This window comes from Oncorhynchus keta, unplaced genomic scaffold, assembly GCF_023373465.1.
Source record: "Oncorhynchus keta strain PuntledgeMale-10-30-2019 unplaced genomic scaffold, Oket_V2 Un_contig_3938_pilon_pilon, whole genome shotgun sequence".
Taxonomy (NCBI): Eukaryota; Metazoa; Chordata; class Actinopteri; order Salmoniformes; family Salmonidae; genus Oncorhynchus; species Oncorhynchus keta.
In genome coordinates, this window is record NW_026287515.1 from 3,526 (window position 1) to 23,231 (window position 19,706).

At 46.9% G+C, this 19,706-nt stretch overlaps 1 protein-coding gene across 1 annotated transcript in view; it reads left to right on the top strand.

The window, feature by feature from the left end:
* Nucleotides 1-2,302: 2,302 nt before the first annotated feature.
* Nucleotides 2,303-19,706, top strand: part of LOC118382360 (dynein axonemal heavy chain 6-like) — a gene marked incomplete at both ends in the record, with an annotated part of 135,383 nt that continues 117,979 nt past the window's right edge. The window contains 12 exon segments of the mRNA XM_052508912.1: nucleotides 2,303-2,467; nucleotides 4,401-4,511; nucleotides 4,710-4,835; nucleotides 5,090-5,245; nucleotides 9,753-9,801; nucleotides 9,804-9,913; nucleotides 10,270-10,407; nucleotides 11,083-11,250; nucleotides 11,361-11,509; nucleotides 16,527-16,634; nucleotides 17,138-17,264; nucleotides 18,460-18,672. Coding sequence (XP_052364872.1) covers nucleotides 2,303-2,467; nucleotides 4,401-4,511; nucleotides 4,710-4,835; nucleotides 5,090-5,245; nucleotides 9,753-9,801; nucleotides 9,804-9,913; nucleotides 10,270-10,407; nucleotides 11,083-11,250; nucleotides 11,361-11,509; nucleotides 16,527-16,634; nucleotides 17,138-17,264; nucleotides 18,460-18,672 — 1,620 coding nt within the window.

Genomic DNA, 19,706 nt, shown 5'->3' on the forward strand with positions numbered 1-19,706 from the left:
TGGTCATGGTCTCACCTGAAGGAGAGATGGTAGGTAATATACTGGTCATGGTCTCACCTGAAGGAGAGAAGGTAGGTAATATACTGGTCATGGTCTCACCTGAGAGAGAGAGAAGGTAGGTAATATACTGGTCATGGTCTCACCTGAAGGAGAGAAGGTAGGTAATATACTGGTCATGGTCTCACCTGAAGGAGAGAAGGTAGGTAATATACTGGTCATGGTCTCACCTGAAGGAGAGAAGGTAGGTAATATACTGGTCATGGTCTCACCTGAAGGAGAGAAGGTAGGTAATATACTGGTCATGGTCTCACCTGAAGGAGAGAAGGTAGGTAATATACTGGTCATGGTCTCACCTGAAGGAGAGGAGGTAGGTAATATACTGGTCATGGTCTCACCTGAAGGAGAGAAGGTAGGTAATATACTGGTCATGGTCTCACCTGAAGGAGAGGAGGTAGGTAATATACTGGTCATGGTCTCACCTGAGAGAGAAGGTAGGTAATATACTGGTCATGGTCTCACCTGAAGGAGAGAAGGTAGGTAATATACTGGTCATGGTCTCACCTGAAGGAGAGAAGGTAGGTAATATACTGGTCATGGTCTCACCTGAAGGAGAGAAGGTAGGTAATATACTGGTCATGGTCTCACCTGAAGGAGAGAAGGTAGGTAATATACTGGTCATGGTCTCACCTGAAGGAGAGGAGGTAGGTAATATACTGGTCATGGTCTCACCTGGAGGATAGAAGGTAGGTAATATACTGGTCATGGTCTCACCTGAAGGAGAGAAGGTAGGTAATATACTGGTCATGGTCTCACCTGAAGGAGAGAAGGTAGGTAATATACTGGTCATGGTCTCACCTGAAGGAGAGAAGGTAGGTAATATACTGGTCATGGTCTCACCTGAAGGAGAGGAGGTAGGTAATATACTGGTCATGGTCTCACCTGGAGGATAGAAGGTAGGTAATATACTGGTCATGGTCTCACCTGAAGGAGAGAAGGTAGGTAATATACTGGTCATGGTCTCACCTGAAGGAGAGGAGGTAGGTAATATACTGGTCATGGTCTCACCTGGAGGATAGAAGGTAGGTAATATACTGGTCATGGTCTCACCTGAAGGAGAGAAGGTAGGTAATATACTGGTCATGGTCTCACCTGGAGGATAGAAGGTAGGTAATATACTGGTCATGGTCTCACCTGAAGGAGAGATGGTAGGTAATATACTGGTCATGGTCTCACCTGAAGGAGAGATGGTAGGTAATATACTGGTCATGGTCTCACCTGAAGGAGAGATGGTAGGTAATATACTGGTCATGGTCTCACCTGAAGGAGAGAAGGTAGGTAATATACTGGTCATGGTCTCACCTGGAGGATAGAAGGTAGGTAATATACTGGTCATGGTCTCACCTGAAGGAGAGAAGGTAGGTAAAATATACTGGCCATGGTCTCACCTGAGAGAGAGAAGGTAGGTAATATACTGGTCATGGTCTCACCTGAAGGAGAGAAGGTAGGTAATATACTGGTCATGGTCTCACCTGAAGGAGAGAAGGTAGGTAATATACTGGTCATGGTCTCACCTGAGAGAGAGAAGGTAGGTAATATACTGGTCATGGTCTCACCTGAAGGAGAGAAGGTAGGTAATATACTGGTCATGGTCTCACCTGAAGGAGAGAAGGTAGGTAATATACTGGTCATGGTCTCACCTGAAGGAGAGAAGGTAGGTAATATACTGGTCATGGTCTCACCTGAAGGAGAGGAGGTAGGTAATATACTGGTCATGGTCTCACCTGAAGGAGAGAAGGTAGGTAATATACTGGTCATGGTCTCACCTGAAGGAGAGAAGGTAGGTAATATACTGGTCATGGTCTCACCTGAGAGAGAGAAGGTAGGTAATATACTGGTCATGGTCTCACCTGAAGGAGAGAAGGTAGGTAATATACTGGTCATGGTCTCACCTGAAGGAGAGAAGGTAGGTAATATACTGGTCATGGTCTCACCTGAAGGAGAGAAGGTAGGTAATATACTGGTCATGGTCTCACCTGAAGGAGAGAAGGTAGGTAATATACTGGTCATGGTCTCACCTGAAGGAGAGAAGGTAGGTAATATACTGGTCATGGTCTCACCTGAAGGAGAGAAGGTAGGTAATATACTGGTCATGGTCTCACCTGGAGGATAGAAGGTAGGTAATATACTGGTCATGGTCTCACCTGAAGGAGAGGAGATTAAAATGTTATCCTTGACTTCGAATACAATATTTGGTGTGTATTTGTGTGTGTTCATTCTGTGTGTGTTCATTCTGTGTGTGTAGGTGGGCCTGGCTAAAGGTCTGAAGGCGCGTGGTAACGTAGAGGACTGGCTGGGTAAAGTAGAGGAGGCCATGTTCTCTTCCCTCCGCCGCCTCAGCAAGGCCTCCATCGCTGACTACCAGAGTAAAGAACGAGAGGAGTGGGTGGTGGCTGGACACCCCTCACAGGTACACACACACACACACACACACACACACACACACACACACACACACACACACACACACACACCACACACTACACAGACAACACAATCGCTGACTACCAGAGCAAACAACGAGAGTAGCCTCTGAAGAAATGAATGAATTCCTATTTTATGATTCTCATGTGTTGTAAACCTGTTGTCTGTTAAGAGGTTAATGTCCAGCTGCAGTGTTCCTCTGTGTCCACCAGGTGGTGTTAACCATCAGGTGTCTGTATGAGTTAATGTCCATCTGCAGTGTTTCTCTGTGTCCACCAGGTGGTGTTAACCATCAGGTGTCTGTATGAGTTCATGTCCAGCTGCAGAGTTCCTCTGTGTCCACCAGGTGGTGTTAACCATCAGGTGTCTGTATGAGTTAATGTCCAGCTGCAGAGTTCCTCTGTGTCCACCAGGTGGTGTTAACCATCAGGTGTCTGTAGTAGGTTAATGTCCAGCTGCAGAGTTCCTCTGTGTCCACCAGGTGGTGTTAATTAACCATCAGGTGTCTGTAAGAGGTTAATGTCCAGCTGCAGTGTTCCTCTGTGTCCACCAGGTGGTGTTAATTAACCATCAGGTGTCTGTAAGAGGTTAATGTCCATCTGCAGTGTTCCTCTGTCCACCAGGTGGTGTTAATTAACCATCAGGTGTCTGTAGAGGTTAATGTCCATCTGCAGTGTTCCTCTGTGTCCACCAGATGTTGTTAATTAACCATCAGGTGTCTGTAAGAGGTTAATGTCCAGCTGCAGTGTTCTCTGTGTCCACCAGGTGTTGTTAATTAACCATCAGGTGTCTGTAAGAGGTTAATGTCAAGCTGCAGTGTTTCTCTGTGTCCACCAGGTGGTGTTAACCATCAGGTGTCTGTAGTAGGTTAATGTCCAGCTGCAGTATTCCTCTGTGTCCACCAGGTGGTGTTAACCATCAGGTGTCTGTATGAGTTTATGTCTATCTGCAGTGTTCCTCTGTGTCCACCAGGTGGTGTTAACCATCAGGTGTCTGTATGAGTTAATGTCCAGCTGCAGAGTTCCTCTGTGTCCACCAGGTGGTGTTAACCATCAGGTGTCTGTATGAGTTAATGTCCAGCTGCAGAGTTCCTCTGTGTCCACCAGGTGGTGTTAACCATCAGGTGTCTGTAGTAGGTTAATGTCCAGCTGCAGTATTCCTCTGTGTCCACCAGGTAGTGTTAACCATCAGGTGTCTGTAAGAGGTTAATGCCCAGCTGCAAAGTTCCTCTGTGTCCACCAGGTGGTGTTAACCATCAGGTGTCTGTAGTAGGTTAATGTCCAGCTGCAGAGTTCCTCTGTGTCCACCAGGTGGTGTTAACCATCAGGTGTCTGTAGTAGGTTAATGTCCAGCTGCAGAGTTCCTCTGTGTCCACCAGGTAGTGTTAACCATCAGGTGTCTGTAAGAGGTTAACCTGTTGCGACGAGCAATCCCGTATCCGGGAGCGTAATTATAGCCTCAAGCTCATTACCATAACGCAACGTTAACTATTCATGAAAATCGCAAATGAAATGAAATAAATATATTGGCTCACAAGCTTAGCCTTTTGTTAACAACACTGTCATCTCAGATTTTCAAAAAATGCTTTTCAACCATAGCTACACAAGCATTTGTTTAAGAGTATTGATAGCTAGCATAGCATTAAGCCTAGCATTCAGCAGGCAACATTTTCACAAAAACAAGAAAAGCATTCAAATAAAATCATTTACCTTTGATGAACTTCGGATGTTTTCAATGAGGAGACTCTCAGTTAGATAGCAAATGTTCCGTTTTTCCAAAAATATTATTATTACTATCAGGTGTCTCTGTAAGAGGTCAATGTCTATCTGCAGTGTTTCTCTGTGTCCACCAGGTGGTGTTAACTATCAGGTGTCTGTATGAGTTAATGTCCAGCTGCAGTATTCCTCTGTGTCCACCAGGTGGTGTTAACCATCAGTCAGTTGATGTGGTGCAGAGACCTGGACGGCTGTCTGGAGGGAGACCACGACCACTTCATGGCCCTGCAGGACTTTGAATATGTCAACATTGATGTACGACCGTCCACAATGACTGTTTTCAACAGCCTACGGTGGTGACAGCACCTTGACACAGAGATGTTTATCTTCATAGAAATACTTTAGTTTTTTATCATTTGATGATTCTCCTCGTGTCTGTCTGTCTGCTTGTCTGTCTGCCTGCCTCCCTCCCTACTTGTCTGTCTCTCTATCTATCTGTCTGTCTGTCTATAGAGGCTGAATGCCCTAGCAGCCCTGGTTCGAGGCCAACTCCCCACCCTGCACCGTAACATCATCACAGCTCTCATCACCGTAGACGTGCACGCCAGGGACATTGTCACAGACCTCGTGGCCCGGAAGGTATTGTACGCCTGCAAACCACCCACTGCATCATGGGAAGTGTAGTTCATTCAAAAAATATTGTTTTACATAAATCCAACTTGTCTGATCAAAAACAACAGTTTATGTCCTGTTTATTTGGCCTTAACCTTGATTAGTGACCAAGGCTGTATGTGTGTGTGTGTGTGTGTGTGTGTGTGTGTGTGTGTGTGTGTGTGTGTGTGTGTGTGTGTGTGTGTGTGTGTGTGTGTGTGTGTGTGTGTGTGTGTGTGTAGGTTGACTCCAGCAGTAACTTTGAGTGGCAGAGGCAGCTGCGTTACTACTGGGACTTGGACCTAGATAACTGTGTCGCCAGGATGGCTCTGTCCACCTACATCTATGGATATGAATACCTGGGGGCCTGCCCTCGCCTCGTCATCACCCCACTCACGGTAATACACACACACACACACACACACACATCACACACACACACACACACACACACACACACACACACACACACACACACACACACACACACACACACACACACACACACACACACACAAGACAGTGACAAACAATGTATCAAAGCAACAGTCTAAGACATTGCAGATGGTATCCTTCTGTGCATGATTGTCTTGGTGTGTGCGTGTGTGTGCACCTGCACTTCGGGACATTTTCACTCATCAGACTGCATGGGGAAATCAGAAAAGCACTATGTGGGGAAATATGTGTCAGGATGCCTTGATTAACATGCCCATGTTCCCCCGTGTCTCAAAGTTAAACAAATCCAAATATATTTTATATTTGAGATTCTTCAAAGTAGCCACCCTTTGCCTTGATGACAGCTTTGCCCACTCTTGGCATTCTCTCAACCCGCTTCACCTGGAATGCTTTTCCAACAGTCTTGAAGGAGTTCCCACATATGCTGAGCACTTGTTGGCTGCTCTTCACTCTGCGGTCCAACTCATCCCAAACCATCTCAATTGGGTTGAGGTCGGGTGATTGTGGAGGTCAGGTCAACTGATGCAGCACTTCATCACTCTCCTTCTTGGTCAAATAGCCCTTACACAGCCTGGAGGTGTGTTGGGTCATTGTCCTGTTGAAAAACAAATGATAGTCCCACTAAGCTCAAACCAGATGGGATGGCGTATCGCTGCAGAATGCTGTGGTAGCAATGCTGGTTAAGTGTGCCTTGAATTCTAAGTAAATCACAGACAGTTTCACCAGCAAAGCACCCCCACAGCATCACACCTCTTCCTCCGTGCTTCACGGTGGGAACCACACATGCAGAGATCATCTGTTCACCTACTCTGCGTCTCACAAAGACATGATGGTTGGAACCAAAAATCTCAAATTTGGAGTCATCAGACCAAAGGACAGATTTCCACCAGTCTAATGTTCATTGCTCGTGTTTCTTGGCCTAAGCAACTCTTCTTCTTATTGGTGTCCTTTTAGTAGTGTTTTCTTTGCAGCAATTCAACCACAAAGGCCTGATTTACGCAGTCTCTCCTGAACAGTTGATGTTGAGATGTCTGTTACTTGAACTATGTGAAGCATCTATTTGGGCTGCAATTTCTGAGGCTGGTAGCTCTAATGAACTTGTCCTCTGTAGCAGAGGTAACTCTGGGTCTTCCTTTCCTGTGGCGGTCCTCATGAGAGCCAGTTTCATCATCGCTTTTGCGACTGCACTTGAAGCAACTTTCAAAGTTCTTAATTTTCCTGATTGACTGACCTTCATGTCTTAAAGTAATGATGGACTGTAGTTTCTCTTTGCTTATTTGAGCTGTTCTTGCTATAATATGGACTTGGTCTTTTACCAAACAGGGCCATCTTCTGTATACCCCCCTACCTTGTCACAACACAACTGATTAGCTCAAATGCATTAAGAAGGAAAGAAATCCCACAAACCCATTTTGTCTCTGTAGGATCTTTCCATCCATTATCCTGTTGTATGTCTCTAGGATCTCTCCACCCATTAACCTGTATCTCTCTAGGATCTCTCCACCCATTAACCTGTTGTATCTCTCTAGGATCTCTCCACCCATTAACCTGTTGTATCTCTCTAGGATCTCTCCACCCATTAACCTGTTGTATCTCTCTAGGATCTCTCCACCCATTAACCTGTTGTATCTCTCTAGGATCTCTCTAGGATCTCTCCATTAACCTGTTGTATGTCTCTAGGATCTCTCCACCCATTAACCTGTTGTATCTCTCTAGGATCTCTCCACCCATTAACCTGTTGTATGATCTCTCTAGGATCTCTCCACCCATTAACCTGTTGTATCTCTCTAGGATCTCTCTAGGATCTCTCTAGGATCTCTCCACCCATTAACCTGTTGTATCTCTCTAGGATCTCTCCACCCATTAACCTGTTGTATCTCTGTCTCTAGGATCTCTCCACCCATTAACCTGTTGTATCTCTCTAGGATCTCTCTAGGATCTCTCCACCCATTAACCTGTTGTATCTCTCTAGGATCTCTCTAGGATCTCTCCACCCATTAACCTGTTGTATCTCTCTAGGATCTCTCTAGGATCTCTTCCACCCATTAACCTGTTGTATCTCTCTAGGATCTTTCTAGGATCTCTCCACCCATTAACCTGTTGTATCTCTCTAGGATCTCTCCACCCATTAACCTGTTGTATCTCTCTAGGATCTTTCTAGGATCTCTCTAGGATCTCTCTAGGATCTCTCCATCCATTAACCTGTTGTATCTCTCTAGGATCTTTATAGGATCTCTCCACCCATTAACCTGTTGTCTCTCTCTAGGATCTCTCCATCCATTAACCTGTTGTATCTCTCTAGGATCTCTCCACCCATTAACCTATTGTGTCTCTCTAGGATCTCTCCACCCATTAAGCCATTGTCTCTCTAGGATCTCTCTAGGATCTCTCCGCCCATTAACCTGTTGTATCTCTCTAGGATCTCTCCATCCATTAACCTGTTGTATGTATCTCTCTAGGATCTCTCCATCCATTAACCTGTTGTCTCTCTCTAGGATCTTTATAGGATCTCTCCACCCATTAACCTGTTGTCTCTCTCTAGGATCTCTCCATCCATTAACCTGTTGTATCTCTCTAGGATCTCTCCACCCATTAACCTGTTGTCTCTCTCTAGGATCTTTATAGGATCTCTCCACCCATTAACCTGTTGTCTCTCTCTAGGATCTTTATAGGATCTCTCCACCCATTAACCTGTTGTCTCTCTCTAGGATCTCTCCACCCATTAACCTGTTGTGTCTCTCTAGGATCTCTCCATCCATGAACCGGTAGTATGTATCTCTCTAGGATCTCTCCACCCATTAACCTATTGTATCTCTCTAGGATCTCTCCACCCCCATTAATCTCTCTAGGATCTTCCACCCATTAATCTCTCTAGGATCTCTCCATTAACCATTAACCTATTGTATCTCTCTAGGATCTCTCCACCCATTAACCTGTTGTATCTCTCTAGGATCTCTCTAGGATCTCTCCACCCATTAACCTGTTGTATCTCTCTAGGATCTCTCCATCCATTAACCTGTTGTCTCTCTCTAGGATCTCTCCATCCATTAACCTGTTGTATCTCTCTAGGATCTCTCCACCCATTAACCTGTTGTATCTCTCTAGGATCTCTCCACCCATTAACCTGTTGTATCTCTCTAGGATCTCTCTAGGATCTCTCCACCCATTAACCTGTTGTATCTCTCTAGGATCTAGGATCTCTCCACCCATTAACCTGTTGTATCTCTCTAGGATCTTTCTAGGATCTCTCCACCCATTAACCTGTTGTCTCTCTCTAGGATCTCTCCATCCATTAACCTGTTGTCTCTCTCTAGGATCTCTCCATCCATTAACCTGTTGTATCTCTCTAGGATCTCTCCATCCATTAACCCGTTGTATGTCTCTCTCTAGGATCTCTCCATCCATTAACCTGTTGTCTCTCTCTAGGATCTCTCCATCCATTAACCCGTTGTATGTCTTTCTCAAGGATCTCTCCATCCATTAACCCATTGTATGTCTCTCTTTAGGATCTCTCTAGGATCTCTCCATCCATTAACCTGTTGTGTCTCTCTAGGATCTCTCCATCCATTAACCCGTTGTATGTCTTTCTCAAGGATCTCTCCATCCATTAACCCATTGTATGTCTCTCTTTAGGATCTCTCTAGGATCTCTCCATCCATTAACCCGTTGTATGTCTCTCTAGGATCTCTCCATCCATTAACCTGTTGTCTCTCTCTAGGATCTCTCCATCCATTAACCTGTTGTCTCTCTCTAGGATCTCTCCATCCATGAACCTGTTGTCTCTCTCTAGGATCTCTCCATCCATTAACCTGTTGTATGTCTCTCTCTAGGATCTCTCCATCCATTAACCTGTTGTCTCTCTCTAGGATCTCTCCATCCATTAACCCGCTGTATGTCTCTCTCTAGGATCTCTCCATCCATTAACCTGTTGTATGTATCTCTCTAGGATCTCTCCATCCATTAACCTGTTGTCTCTCTCTAGGATCTCTCCATCCATTAACCTGTTGTATGTCTCTCTCTAGGATCTCTCCATCCATTAACCTGTTGTCTCTCTCTAGGATCTCTCCATCCATTAACCTGTTGTATGTCTCTCTCTAGGATCTCTCCATCCATTAACCCGCTGTATGTCTCTCTCTATGATCTCTCCATCCATTAACCTGTTGTCTCTCTCTAGGATCTCTCCATCCATGAACCGGTAGTATGTCTCTCTCTAGGATCTCTCCATCCATTAACCCATTGTATGTCTCTAGGATCTCTCCATCCATTAACCCGCTGTATGTCTCTCTCTAGGATCTCTCCATCCATTAACCCGCTGTATGTCTCTCTCTAGGATCTCTCCATCCATTAACCTGTTGTCTCTCTCTAGGATCTCTCCATCCATTAACCTGTTGTCTCTCTCTAGGATCTCTCTAGGATCTCTCCATCCATTAACCCGTTGTATGTCTCTAGGATCGTTGCTACCTGTGTCTGATGGGGGCTCTTCAGTTAGACCTTGGTGGGCTCCAGCAGGCCCAGCTGGAACAGGGAAGACGGAGACCACTAAGGACCTGGCCAAGGCTCTGTCCATCCAGTGTGTCGTCTTCAACTGTTCTGATGGACTGGACTACAAGGTACTGATTAGACTGACCAGCACAGAACCTTCTATTCCAGGGTTTCCCAAACTCAGTCCTGCCCCGGCACTGCACGGCTGAGTCAAATAATCAGAGCCTGATGATGAGTTGGTTATTTCAATCAGCTGTGTAGTGCTAGGGCAAGAACCAAACCGAGTTTGGGGAACCCTGTTCTCTCCCCCTCTTCCTTTACCCTTCTAATCCTAACCCTCTGTCTCTCTCTCTCCTATTGTCTTTGTTTTACCCAGACACTAACACTAGGGGACAGTGTCACCACAGCAGTGGATCTTCTTCATAATGAAGGATCCTGTTTTATTCCTGCTATCTGCTTAACCAATCACCTGTCTGTGTTGTAGATGATGGGGAAGTTCTTCAGTGGTCTGGCCCAATCAGGGGCCTGGTGTTGTTTTGATGAGTTTAACCGCATCGACATCGAGGTGCTGTCTGTCATCGCCCAGCAACTCATTACTATCCGCAATGCCAAGATGGCCAAGGTATACCCTCCCCTTTCCCCTGTCTGTCCCAATATCTTTACATTTAGAAACTGGGTGGTTCGAGCCCTGAATGCTGATTGGCTGAAATCCATGGTATATGAGACAGTATACCACCAGTATGACAAAACGTTTATTTTTACTGCTCTAATTATGTTAATAACCAGTTTATAATATCATTAAGGCAACCCTGGGTTTGTGGTATATGACCAATATACCACGGCTAAGGGCTGTATCCAGGCACTCTGCATTGCGTCGTGCTTAAGAACAGCCGTTAGCTGTGGTATATTGGCCAATAACCACATCTCCTCGGGCCTTATTGCTGGTATATATCACAAATACAGTATATACTGGTACCTACAACTCACCACCATCCACAATGTGAAGATGGCCAAGGTATAGCTACACCTGGTCACCCACAGCCTTCCTAGTTCTAACCTCCATCCATCACACCAGTCAGGCAAGATTGATGTCCGCTCGGCTGAAGTTGTTAGCCCTCTAAACTAAAGCCTGGATATCAGGTCTGTTTCTTCAGACCTCAGTGTAACAGAGGTAGTTTAACTAACAGAATCCTCTGTTCCTGTTGTCACGGTGATGTGTACTCTACCTTAGTAAATGACATGGTAGATGCTCACAACCTGGTTCAGTCCTCCGTGTCATGTGGTCTCTGTCTTGTAGCTGTCCAGGTTCATGTTTGAGGGCAGAGAGATCAAGCTGGTGATGACATGTGCTGCCTTCATCACTATGAACCCGGGCTACGCTGGACGCACTGAGCTCCCTGACAACCTCAAAGCCCTGTTCAGACCCATAGCCATGATGGTGCCCAACTATGCCCTGATCGCTGAGGTAACTGGGGGGCTGGGGATGTGTTACGATGCTGAGGTCATTTGTAGCTGGGGACCAGATCATTGACTTCCGTTTCTCCCCCTCCATGCTTCCATTCTCTCCTCCTCTAGGTGATCCTCTACTCTGAGGGTTTTGAGTCCAGTAAGACTCTGGCCCGTAAGATGACCCAGATGTACAAGCTGTGTTCTGAGCAGCTCTCCCAACAGGACCACTACGACTTCGGCATGAGGGCCGTCAAGTCTGTCCTCGTCATGGCAGGGTAGGACCCACAGGGGGTGCTGTTCTATACTGGTCTAGGGTAGGACCCACAGGGGGTGCTGTTCTATACCGGTCTAGGGTAGGACCCACAGGGGGTGCTGTTCTATACTGGTCTAGGGTAGGACCCACAGGGGGTGCTGTTCTATACTGGTCTAGGGTAGGACCCACAGGGGGTGCTGTTCTATACTGGTCTAGGGTAGGACCCACAGGGGGTGCTGTTCTATACTGGTCTAGGGTAGGACCCACAGGGGTGCTATTCTATACTGGTCTAGGGTAGGACCCACAGGGGTGCTATACCGGTCTAGGGTAGGACCCACAGGGGGTGCTGTTCTATACCGGTCTAGGGTAGGACCCACAGGGGGTGCTATTCTATACTGGTCTAGGGTAGGACCCACAGGGGGTGCTATTCTATACCGGTCTAGGGTAGGACCCACAGGGGGTGCTATTCTATACCGGTCTAGGGTAGGACCCACAGGGGGTGCTATTCTATACCGGTCTAGGGTAGGACCCACAGGGGGTGCTGTTCTATACCGGTCTAGGGTAGGACCCACAGGGGGTGCTATTCTATACTGGTCTAGGGTAGGACCCACAGGGGGTGCTATTCTATACCGGTCTAGGGTAGGACCCACAGGGGGTGCTATTCTATACTGGTCTAGGGTAGGACCCACAGGGGGTGCTATTCTATACCGGTCTAGGGTAGGACCCACAGGGGGTGCTATTCTATACTGGTCTAGGGTAGGACCCACAGGGGGTGCTATTCTATACTGGTCTAGGGTAGGACCCACAGGGGGTGCTATTCTATACTGGTCTAGGGTAGGACCCACAGGGGGTGCTATTCTATACTGGCCTAGGCTAGGACACAACGTTGTACCCACCCTGTTCAATCAAAGTTGCAAACCGGTATCTGTTAGATTTTGGGAATAAAAAACAAGGTACTTTTGAACTCGTCATGACCAGATAGGACACAGAGAGAAAAACAGAACTCTATTCAATCAAAACCACCAGCCGATATCTGACAGTTTCTGGGCGTATGAAAAAACAAGGTAAAGGTCACTTTATGTACAAATCAGATTGAAATGATATTCAGTTGTATCCTCATAGTGCCGTTTACAGATCCCCCTCTACCCAGAACCCTCTACCCAGAACCCTCTACCCTTATGCATTTTACAGCCACTTCTATGCAAATGTAAACCTTTGGTAGCGTTCCCAATGGCACCATCATCCCTATGCAGTGCACTGCTTTTGACCAGCTTTATATAGGGAATAAGGTGCCATTTGGGACACAGACCTTATTGTCAAAGCTGAGTGACACAGTGCAGAATGGTGACAGGAAGAGCAGACTAGACAAGGGAAATGACTTGTTTCCCCTCTGCAGGGCTGACTCAGAGAGAATAAGATAGTAGCATATGACCTCCTGTCTGGTCTACTGACCCGTTCCTCATCACACGACAGCTCCCTGACAGGAAGGACTGAGATACTGTATCAACATCATATTAAAGATGATTGGCATCATTCAGATCCTCCTGTTCTAGATGTGGTAGTAATGTCCCCTGTCTGTCCCATCCATCACACTCCTGGTCTAGATGTGGTAGTAATGTCCCCTGTCTGTCCCATCCATCACACTCCTGGTCTAGATGTGGTAGTAATGTCCCCTGTCTGTCCCATCCATCACACTCCTGGTCTAGATGTGGTAGTAATGTCCCCTGTCTGTCCCATCCATCACACTCCTGGTCTAGATGTGGTAGTAATGTCCCCTGTCTGTCCCATCCATCACACTCCTGGTCTAGATGTGGTAGTAATGTCCCCTGTCTGTCCCATCCATCACACTCCTGGTCTAGATGTGGTAGTAATGTCCCTGTCTGTCCCATCCATCACACTCCTGGTCTAGATGTGGTAGTAATGTCCCATGTCTGTCCCATCCATCATGCTCCTGGTCTAGATGTGGTGGTAATGTCCCCTGTCTGTCCCATCCATCATGCTCCTGGTCTAGATGTGGTAGTAATGTCCCTCCCCTGTCTGTCCCATCCATCACACTCCTGGTCTAGATGTGGTAGTAATGTCCCTGTCTGTCCCATCCATCATGCTCCTGGTCTAGATGTGGTAGTAATGTCCCCTGTCTGTCCCATCCATCACACTCCTGGTCTAGATGTGGTAGTAATGTCCCCTGTCTGTCCCATCCATCACACTCCTGGTCTAGATGTGGTAGTAATGTCCCCTGTCTGTCCCATCCATCACACTCCTGGTCTAGATGTGGTAGTAATGTCCCCTGTCTGTCCCATCCATCACGCTCCTGGTCTAGATGTGGTAGTAATGTCCCTGTCTGTCCCATCCATCACACTCCTGGTCTAGATGTGGTAGTAATGTCCCTGTCTGTCCCATCCATCACACTCCTGGTCTAGATGTGGTAGTAATGTCCCCTGTCTGTCCCATCCATCACACTCCTGGTCTAGATGTGGTAGTAATGTCCCCTGTCTGTCCCATCCATCACGCTCCTGGTCTAGATGTGGTAGTAATGTCCCCTGTCTGTCCCATCCATCACGCTCCTGGTCTAGATGTGGTAGTAATGTCCCCTGTCTGTCCCATCCATCATGCTCCTGGTCTAGATGTGGTAGTAATGTCCCCTGTCTGTCCCATCCATCACGCTCCTGGTCTAGATGTGGTAGTAATGTCCCCTGTCTGTCCCATCCATCACACTCCTGGTCTAGATGTGGTAGTAATGTCCCCTGTCTGTCCCATCCATCACACTCCTGGTCTAGATGTGGTAGTAATGTCCCTGTCTGTCCCATCCATCACACTCCTGGTCTAGATGTGGTAGTAATGTCCCATGTCTGTCCCATCCATCATGCTCCTGGTCTAGATGTGGTGGTAATGTCCCCTGTCTGTCCCATCCATCATGCTCCTGGTCTAGATGTGGTAGTAATGTCCCCTGTCTGTCCCATCCATCACGCTCCTGGTCTAGATGTGGTAGTAATGTCCCCTGTCTGTCCCATCCATCACACTCCTGGTCTAGATGTGGTGGTAATGTCCCCTGTCTGTCCCATCCATCACACTCCTGGTCTAGATGTGGTAGTGATGTCCCCTGTCTGTCCCATCCATCACACACCTGGTCTAGATGTGGTGGTAATGTCCCCTGTCTGTCCCATCCATCACACTCCTGGTCTAGATGTGGTAGTAATGTCCCACCCATCACGCTCCTGGTCTAGATGTGATAGTGATGTCCCCTGTCTGTCCCATCCATCACACTCCTGGTCTAGATGTGGTAGTAATGTCCCCTGTCTGTCCCATCCATCACACTCCTGGTCTAGATGTGGTAGTAATGTCCCCTGTCTGTCCCATCCATCATGCTCCTGGTCTAGATGTGGTGGTAATGTCCCCTGTCTGTCCCATCCATCATGCTCCTGGTCTAGATGTGGTAGTAATGTCCCCTGTCTGTCCCATCCATCACGCTCCTGGTCTAGATGTGATAGTGATGTCCCCTGTCTGTCCCATCCATCATGCTCCTGGTCTAGATGTGGTGGTAATGTCCCCTGTCTGTCCCATCTAGATGTGGTAGTAATGTCCCCTGTCTGTCCCATCCATCATGCTCCTGGTCTAGATGTGGTGGTAATGTCCCCTGTCTGTCCCATCCATCACACTCCTGGTCTAGATGTGGTAGTAATGTCCCCTGTCTGTCCCATCCATCACACTCCTGGTCTAGATGTGGTAGTAATGTCCCCTGTCTGTCCCATCCATCACACTCCTGGTCTAGATGTGGTAGTAATGTCCCCTGTCTGTCCCATCCATCAAGCTTCATCCCAGATTGACTCACACAGCTATTGTCTTGTCACGGGGTGAGCTGTTCATTTTACAGGTGTGTGAATAACAAGCCCTCTGACTGCCTTTAGAGCCACCCTCTTCTGTCTGTCTCATTCACTTTTTACTACCGCTATAAATCCAATGTAATGGGCCTGCCATTATCACCCTGTGGGTGTGTGTGTTACAGCACCACACATTATTAATGCATGGGTTGGTGAACAGTCACTGGGGAATCATCATCCACCTTGATTAGCCGAGCTCTGGGGAAGGAGGGAGGGAGGGAGGATGACAGGCAGAGTAAAGAGAGAGGAGAGGAATTCACTTCTACCTAACAACCTCCAACCAAGCTGTGTGTGTCTGCATGTGTGTTTGTGTGTAACAGAGAAATGGTGAGTGTGTTTAAAGTGATGTTTCAGTTCAGTGACCTTTAGATGACCCGGTGATGCATTCAGTTCCACGACCTTTAGACGACCCGGTGATGTTTCAGTTCAGTGACCTTTAGACGACCTGGTGATGCATTCAGTTCCACGACCTTTAGACGACCTGGTGATGCATTCAGTTCCACGACCTTTAGACGACCCAGTGATGTATTCAGTTCCACGACCTTTAGACGACCTGGTGATGCATTCAGTTCCACGACCTTTAGACGACCCAGTGATGTATTCAGTTCCACGACCTTTAGACGACCCAGTGATGTATTCAGTTCCACGATCTTTAGACGACCCAGTGATGTATTCAGTTCCACGACCTTTAGACGACCCAGTGATTTATTCAGTTCCACGATCTTTAGACGACCCAGTGATGTATTCAGTTCCACGACCTTTAGACGACCCAGTGATGTATTCAGTTCCACGACCTTTAGACGACCCAGTGATGTATTCAGTTCCACGATCTTTAGACGACCCAGTGATGTATTCAGTTCCACGACCTTTAGACGACCCAGTGATTTATTCAGTTCCACGACCTTTAGACGACCCAGTGATGTATTCAGTTCAGTGACCCTCACGGTGATGTATTCAGTTCAGTGACCTTTAGACGAATCCAAATTGAAGTCAGTCAATTCAGGAAGTGATTTAAAGTTAAATACATTTGAAATACTGTAAATAGCTTATCCTTTCATTGTATTGAAAATTAATTGAAAAAATATGAGATTTTGACTCTCTGAAGAGAGAGGGACCCCCACATTTATAGAGAATGTATTGTATGCGTGTGACCCCCGACAGCTCTCTGAAGAGAGAGAACCCCCACCTGAGTGAAGACGTGGTTCTGATCAGGGCTCTGACTGACTCCAATCTGCCCAAGTTCCTCACAGACTGATGCTGACCCGCCCAGTGAGAGAACACAACACACACCCACACACACACACACACACACACTGACCCACCCAGCATGACACACACACACTGACTGACCCTACCACAGCATGACACACACACACACACACACACCCTACCACAGCATGACACACAAGGTACTGACTGACCCTACCCAGCATGACACACAACACACACTGACCCTACCACAATGACACACCAATGGTGTCCCTACCCAGCTGACGCACAATGTTACACCACTATGGAGAAGAAAAGAACGTTCCACTCTTACAAGTTATCATGCCTCATCATGCCTCATCATGCCTCATCATGCCTCATCATGCCTCATCATGCCTCATGCCTCATCATGCCTCATCATGCCTCATCATGCCTCATCATGCCTTATCATGCCTCATCATGCCTTACTGACGTGTGTTTGTCCGTATGACGGCTCTGTGTGTGTATGACGTGTGTGTGTTTCTGTGTATGACGGTTCTGTGTCTGTGTGTTCGCTGCTCTAGTGGCATCATGTCTGACCTGTTCCCTGGCGTGTCCATCCCTGAACATGACTACGGTGTTCTCCAAACCACCATCCTGGAGTCTCTAGTGAAACGCAACCTGCAGCCCCTACCGAGCATGACGCACAAGGTACTGACTGACCCTACCCAGCATGACCAACAAGGTACTGACTGACCCTACCCAGCATGACGCACAAGGTACTGACTGACCCTACCCAGCATGACCAACAAGGTACTGACTGACCCTACCCAGCATGACGCACAAGGTACAGACTGACCCTACCCAGCATGACGCACAAGGTACTGACTGACCCTACCCAGCATGACGCACAAGGTACAGACTGACCCTACCCAGCATGACGCACAAGGTACTGACTGACCCTACCCAGCATGACGCACAAGGTACTGACTGACCCTACCCAGCATGACCAACAAGGTACTGACTGACCCTACCCAGCATGACGCACAAGGTACAGACTGACCCTACCCAGCATGACGCACAAGGTACAGACTGACCCTACCCAGCATGACGCACAAGGTACTGACTGACCCTACCCAGCATGACCACAAGGTACTGACTGACCCTACCCAGCATGACCACACAAGGTACTGACTGACCCTACCCAGCATGACGCACAAGGTACTGACTGACCCTACCCAGCATGACGCACAAGGTACAGACTGACCCTACCCAGCATGACCAACAAGGTACAGACTGACCCTACCCAGCATGACCAACAAGGTACTGACTGACTGACTGAACGTATATATTAATTTAAATAAACATAATGTAGGCCTCAAAGTGCTTTATATAATTAGGTAATCAATGATGGCTATGTAATTACAAATGATCAAGATTAAACACAAAAACATAATTCAACAAAATTGTTCAATTTGGTTCAGTTTGACTTCAAATTAAAATACATGAATTAGTGATGATGTATATTCCTTATATGTAACCCTTCCTCTCCCTCCCTCCAGGTGATCTCTGTGTGGTTGTAACCCTTCCTCTCCCTCCCTCCAGGTGATCTCTGTGTGGTTGTAACCCTTCCTCTCCCTCCCTCCAGGTGATCTCTGTGTGGTTGTAACCCTTCCTCTCCCTCCCTCCAGGTGATCTCTGTGTGGTTGTAACCCTTCCTCTCCCTCCCTCCAGGTGATCTCTGTGTGGTTGTAACCCTTCCTCTCCCTCCCTCCAGGTGATCTCTGTGTGGTTGTAACCCTTCCTCTCCCTCCCTCCAGGTGATCTCTGTGTGGTTGTAACCCTTCCTCTCCCTCCCTCCAGGTGATCTCTGTGTGGTTGTAACCCTTCCTCTCCCTCCCTCCAGGTGATCCAGCTGTATGAGACCATGATAGTACGTCATGGTGTGATGTTGGTGGGTCCTACAGGTGGAGGGAAGACCACGGTCTACTCCATCCTGTCTGATACCTTAGATACCCTGTGGCAGGCTGGCCACGGGAAACACAACCCCTTCTACCTCCCGGTCAAGACATACGTCCTCAACCCCAAGTCTGTCACCATGGGAGAGCTCTACGGAGAGGTACGCCTGGCTGACAATTCATCTGTGCACTAACAGACTCACATACTGTCGTTTCATTTCAACCATTTGATGTCTATGATGTACTGAGGGCTTTGCGGATGTTAATAAAGCTATAGGGGCTGATTCTCTTGACCCCTTCTCACTGCAGCTCTCTGCTCCACTTACAGCACCACTGACCTTTATTTTAACCTGACTATTGTTTCTGGTGTTCTCCTTTAAGATCTGGAAAGTGGCACATGACCTCCTCTTACATGAAGGAGGAGATCCTTCTGACTTAGATAACTACTGTCCAATTTCCCGACCAACTTTTAGCAAAGAACTTTTTAAACTTCCCACTGTCCTTAATATGAACCAATATGGTTTTAGACCTGGACACAGCACCGGTTCAGCTGCTACGGTTATTCTAGATGATGTGTTAAATAGCTTGGATCATAAAAAAAAACATTCTGCTGCCTTATTTATAGACCTTTCCGAGGCCTTTGACACTGTTGACCGTCATATTCTCATTCAAAGGCTGACTGAAATAGGTCTGGGTCAGGCTTTTTGCAAGTGGTTTGAGAATTATCTGTCAGACAGGACTCAATGCATGTTCTCTGGTGGTGTTCAGTCTAGTTTCCTGGATATTACAAAAGGTGTACCGCAGGGGTCTGAACTGGGACCTGTTCTCTTTACTATTTATGTCAATAATACTGGTCTATCTGTTTAAAATAATGTTTAAAAAACATATGGATGAGCTAGTTAAAAAGCTCAGATTTAAAGTGGGCTTCTATTTTTAGACATACTGTAGATCTGGCCTCTCCCTAAATACCAGGAAGCAGGTTGTACAGTCAAATTTACTGCCAGTTGTTAACTATGGTCATGTGTTATTGGTAATATACATTCCTCTTCCTGTTTGTGAGAAGATGTTTATACTCAGGGCACCTTTGGGAATGAGACCCTGGTCTCAATTGAGCTGCCCTGAATAAATAAAAGTGAATACCACATTTTATAAATAAATCTATCCATAAACAGTCAGTTGATTTGTTAACAGTTAA